The 5,584-nt window shown below is 41.4% G+C and overlaps 1 protein-coding gene across 5 annotated transcripts in view; it reads left to right on the top strand.

The window, feature by feature from the left end:
- Mylk3 (myosin light chain kinase 3) overlaps positions 1–5,584 on the top strand; it is a 52,313-nt gene that overhangs the window by 43,722 nt on the left and 3,007 nt on the right. The window contains exons 10-12 of one of the 5 annotated variants that reach the window (XM_019206512.2): positions 1,669–1,797; positions 3,040–3,192; positions 4,944–5,076. In XM_019206512.2, the coding sequence (XP_019062057.1) occupies positions 1,669–1,797; positions 3,040–3,192; positions 4,944–5,076 (415 nt within the window). Of the gene's footprint in view, positions 1–1,668; positions 1,798–3,039; positions 3,193–4,943; positions 5,379–5,584 lie in introns of those variants that run through there. The other 4 variants (XM_019206511.2, XM_019206514.2, XM_033759343.1 and 1 more) reach the window with 4 other exon arrangements.

Raw genomic sequence — 5,584 nt, 5'->3', positions numbered from 1 at the left:
AAAAAAAAAAACAGGCGCCAAAAAAAAAACCAAAACAAAAACAAATACCAGACACAGAAAGACACATAAAGCATGATCTCAGTGGTGTGTGGAATCACCATATAGGAGTGATGCACTCACAGGAGCACAGTATAGAATGGTGGTCACCAGGGGCAGAGCTAGTAGCACTGGGGAGATATTGGCTAAAGGATACAAATTTTTAGGTAGTCAAGAAGAGTAAGTTCAAGAGATCCATTGTACAAGATGATGTTACTAATGATGTATTGTCTACTTAAATATATTAAAAGAATAGATTTGAAGTGTTCTTTTCACATAAAAATAAGTGAGATAATCCATATGTTAATTTAATATGTTAATTGCAATCCAAAATGTGTGTATATGTGTGTGTGTGTGTATATCTTAATATTTAAGTATACAGTTCAGTAGCACAGCTGTAATCCTAGTATACTGCTGAATAATCTTCAGGGCTGGGAATTTAGCTCAGTGGTTCCACTGACAGCCTCAAAAGCACAAGGACCCAAGTTCAAACCCTGGTACCAAAAAAATAAAAATAAAAAATAAAAAAGTACCAATCTCCAGAACATTTATTTCATCCTCCAAAATGCAAACTCTGTGCTCAATAAGTAATAATGTCCCATTTTCCCCTCACCTATAGCCCTTGGCAACCACTGGTTTGCTTTCTGTTTATATAAAGTTGACCATTCTAGGTATTTCTTATCAGTGGAATCACGTAGTATTTCTTTGTCACTGTGTTACTTCACTTATCATAATGGCAAGGTTAGTCCACAATGTAGCCTATATCAGAATTTACTTTTTAAGGTGGAATAATATTTTCACATTTTCTTTGTCCATTCATCTGTCAGTGAACAACTGAGTAACTTCCTCCTTTCAGCTGTTATTGAGTAATGCTGCTATGAACATGTCGGATATATACCCAGAGGGAAGGCTAGATCATATGGTAATTCTCTTTTTAATTTTTCACCTTTTTTTTTTCTTTGGTACCAGCGATTGAACTCAGGACCTTGCACTTGTGAGGCAGGCAGTGGCACCACTGAGCTAAATCCCCGGCTCTTTTTAATTTTTTGAATAACCACTTTTCTGTTTTCTATTGTGTATGCACCATTTTACATTTCCACCAGTAGTAGGCAAGTTTTTCAATTTCTGTAAACGCTGAAACTTGTGTACTCCATCTCTTTCCCGTATACATGACTATATGATTTTCCTGCTATATTTAAATATGCTAGCTATCCCGGTGGTTACATCATGGTTTTGATTTGCATTCCTTAATGGTCAGCGGTGATGTGCATCTTTTCTTCTTTTTCAAATTTTACTGTCATCCTCTGCCCAATGTCTTCCCACAATGTTTGTGCCTGTTCGCATGGCTGCCTGTTGAAAACGATACATGAATATTCTTTACTCTGCAGACTGTAAATGTCTGGAGGAGGAAAACTACTCTTTTCTAATTCTACCGCTAATTTAGGAAAGCCTGAAGGTTGAGACCCGGGTTGTGATCATCTCCCGGGTAAAATACACGTGTGTGACTGTGGGGCCAAGGCTCTGTGCCTGACGGTACGGGTTGGAGAATGTTTCCTCCCCCCGGGAATCAGTCCCTTCCCGCATCTCCCCCAAGGCCTCATACTTCTGGTTCTCTGCTCCCCTTCTCCCTAGGTACAAGCCTCGGGAAAAGCTGAAGGTGAACTTCGGTACTCCTGAGTTCCTAGCCCCGGAAGTTGTCAACTATGAGTTTGTTTCCTTCCCCACGGACATGTGGAGTGTGGGAGTCATCACCTACATGCTGTGAGTGCTCCGGGGGCCTGGCTCCTAGGTGGGGCTGGGCCATCTGTCTCCCTCCAGGTGCCCTTACAAGCAGCAAAAATCTGAAATTTATTTGGGGAGTATTCCTAGGAAGCATTAGCACAAGTGTAGGGCAGTGAGATGGGGAAGGAGAAGCAGTCAGTTGAAGATAAGTCACAGAGCTAGTTCCTTCATTTAAATTCATCCTATTTGTAAGCTATCACTCACCACAGGCTAATGTTGAAAGAGAGAGAGAGAGAGAGCTACGCAGATGTCATCTCCCCGGAGTAGGCCCAGATGCCTGAAGCTTCAGTAGCTGCATCAAAATCATGGGCTGAGCTATTGAGGGTTTTTCTGATACACATAAAATAATAACTGAAAATAACTAAAGGCATTAATGTCCGGAAGTAAAGCCCTCCTGTGAACTCCTTGAGTTTATTTTCACAGGGAAACTCTGGACTCCGTTGCAGAACACCCTTTGAATTATTTTATCTGAGGGGTGAAAGATTTCGACAGTTTATATACAGACTTATTAGTTACTGTTCTTGGGCTCGTCTCCCAAGTCAGGGATTGAATTAACTTCCTGGTACTTCTGCACGGATAAAGCAAGCTTTAACTGGAGAGAAAGTCCTTCGGCAAAGAGAGGAAGGTGCTTGGTATGAGTGGGGCTGGACTGCGCCGAGGGGGTGAGGCAAAGGGACAGGAGGGCAGGACGACACTATTTCCAACCCTGTCACCAGGACTCCCCATTTTCTTCTCCATCTGTGGCCTCCCCATGGCTCTTTCCTCAGGGGCCAAAGTCATGTTTTGCCTTTTGTCCTCGGTTCCTGCACTTTGCATGTGTCTGTGGTACTAGCCTGGGGAAGTTTGGAGCCCCAAGGCCATTGAGCTAGGCTGTCCTGACTCAGCCTTCACTAGCAGGAGCCTAATAAAGGCAGATTCTCTTGGGCCTAAATGATACTAGGTAAGGAGTAGTATCTAAATGATCCAGATTGTCTGAGAAATACAGAAGGCTATTTTAAAATTAAATCAATATAAGCTGGGCTTGGTGGTGTACACCTGTAATCCCAACACTAGGGAGGCTGAGGCAGGAGGATCCCTGAGAGTTCAAGACCAGCCTGGGTACAGTGAGTTCCAGAGCAGTCTGAACTACATAGTGAGACCCTGTCTCAAAAAAAAAAAAAATTAAATCAATACATATATTGATCTGCATATTGTACTGATGTTCCTTTCTCCCCTCTGTAGACTCAGTGGTTTGTCCCCATTTCTAGGGGGAACAGATGCAGAGACCATGAATTTCATTGTGAACTGTAGCTGGGACTTTGACGCTGACACCTTTGAAGGACTCTCAGAAGAGGCCAAAGACTTCGTTTCCCGGCTGCTGGTCAAAGAGAAGAGGTACTCTTCACGGCTTGTCACTTGGGGACCACTGTGATTGTGAAGCCTGATCTGGGTGTTGGGCTGGACCACCAAAGCTAAAGGCCCATTTTTCTTTATGATTTATTGGTCTGCCACTTCTTTGGAATAATAATGGGAACAGAGAGAAGGAAAAAGGACATCGGTTAAAAACTACTAGATGTGTGAAATCTAGATAGGCTTTAGAAAGGAGCATAATTACATATGAGTCCTGTTTCTAAGTTATCCGTCATTATAGGCTAATGTAGAAAAAAGTTGAGATAGGCAGGTATCATTCCCCAGAATAAAGGTCTGAATACTTCAATTTCTTTTTTTTTTGAGACAGGGTCTCACTATGTAGTTGAGACTGACCTGGAACTCACTATGTTGTCCAGGCTGGTCTCGAACTCACAGTGATCCTCCTGCCTCAGCCTCCCGAGTGCTGGGATTACAGGCGTGCGCCACCACACCTGGCTTGAATACTTCAATTTCTTGGTGATGAAAGCCTACTTAGGCTTCAGCAGTTACATCAAAGTTATAGAGTAAATCATTGAGCTTTTTTTTTTTTGGTAGTCACATAAAATAATAACTGAAAATGACCAAAAGTATTAAAAAAGCCAGAAGTCAAGGCTACCTGTGGGCAACTGGAGTTTACGTCCGTTTGGAATTCTGGGATTAATTGTGGCACACTGCTTCTGAGTTACTTTTTCTCTTTTCTTTTTGGTGTTTTGAGATAGGGTCTCACTATGTAGTTCAGGCTGGCCTTGAACTCATTATGTAGCCCAGCCTGGCCTTGAACTTGCTGCAATCCTCATGCCTCATCTACCCAAGTGCTGGGATTACAGGCATATACTGTTGTACTCCTGAATAACTGAGGCCCAAGAATCTGGGCTCTAACACAGTTCATTGTTCTCAGATTTTTCACAGTTTTATTTCTGATTGTGAAAGGTTATGTGAGGGGAAAAAATTTCTAATTAAGGGCCAGAGATTTAGCTCAGTGGTTCCACTGCCTGCCTTGCAAGTGCAAGGTTCCAAGTTCGATCCCTGGTACCAACAACAACAAAAAAATTAAAATGAATATTCTCTGGAGGGAGAAATGAGCTTCTTTCAAGTGTTGTGCTCTTTTGTTCAAAATTTTAAATTTTTATTAGCACATGTTTGTAGCACATAATGACTACATTCATCATGAGAAGCTGGTGTACATACGTAACACATCTTACTTCTGTTTACTGCTTCTTCCCCTCTGCATCCTTCAATCTCTTGGTCCCTTTCCCATTTGTAAAAGATCTCTCTACTTCCTATTATGTTTTATATTTCTCTTTAAATTATTTATAGTTTGGGTTTCTCATATAAGAGAAACCATGCCATATTTAAGTTTTTTAACATTTCCTACAGTGCCACAAATCTATCCTTCTTAATGGCAGAGTAATACTCCAGTGTATATAAACAACACATTTCCTTTATCCATTCTTTTGCTTTTTGATAGCACACCCAGCCTTACTGCTCTGCCTCAGTTTCCCAGCCCTCTCTAGGAGGCGCCGATTGATCCCTCTAACACATTCCCAAGCAGAGGTCAGGGAACATTTTGCTGATGACTTACTACTTATTGACCTTTCTACATGGGTGGCTTTAGACAAGTTCCCTTTGGGGTACCATGACATGAATCTGCTTGAATGAGTGCCCAGTGCAACAGTTCTGAGTAGCCAGAAAAGGCAAACCCAACTAAAAGTCTCAACTGCTGTTTGATTTCACAGCTGCAGAATGAGTGCCACACAGTGCCTGAAACATGAGTGGTTGAATAATTTACCTGCCAAAGCCTCAAAATCCAAAGTTCATCTCAAATCCCAACAATTGCTGCAGAAATACATGGCCCAGAGAAAATGGAAGGTATTTTGTTTTTCTTTCAATAAAGGAAGCATTTGTCTTCTGACTTTTGAAAGAACTGCCACTAATTTTTTATTCTAAACAGATGATTTAGAGGAGAAAAATCTCATGTTAAAAGGTGTCAGCTTGATTTTTTAAAAGCCACAGATGAAAAGAATAATAACTGGCTCAAAAGTGTCATTTAGTCTGTGGTTATATGGACACAGATATAAATAGAATGAAGTCCAGCACGTGAGGTATGCTTTTTAAAAATTTTATTACAGTAAAAGATGCATAGCCATTAGTTCTCTGCAAAAGACTCCCTCTTGCTTCAAGTACAGTTATCCTATCATTTTTACCACTTTCTGAAGCAGTGCCGGAGGTCCTAAAGTGTAATAAGAAGTAAAGTGAGGGCCAGGGATTTAGCTCAATGGTTCTGCTGCCTGCCTCACAAACGCAAGGACCCGAGTTCAAGCCTGGTACCAAAAAAAAAAAAAAAAAAAAGAAGCCCCCCGGCAAGTGCTCCAATGGA

This window comes from Fukomys damarensis, unplaced genomic scaffold (genome assembly GCF_012274545.1).
Source record: "Fukomys damarensis isolate Sample0158 unplaced genomic scaffold, DMR_v1.0_HiC HiC_scaffold_37, whole genome shotgun sequence".
Classification (NCBI taxonomy): Eukaryota; Metazoa; Chordata; class Mammalia; order Rodentia; family Bathyergidae; genus Fukomys; species Fukomys damarensis.
Note: the sequence above shows the minus strand (reverse complement) of the source record. Positions and strands in the feature narration are given on the sequence as shown.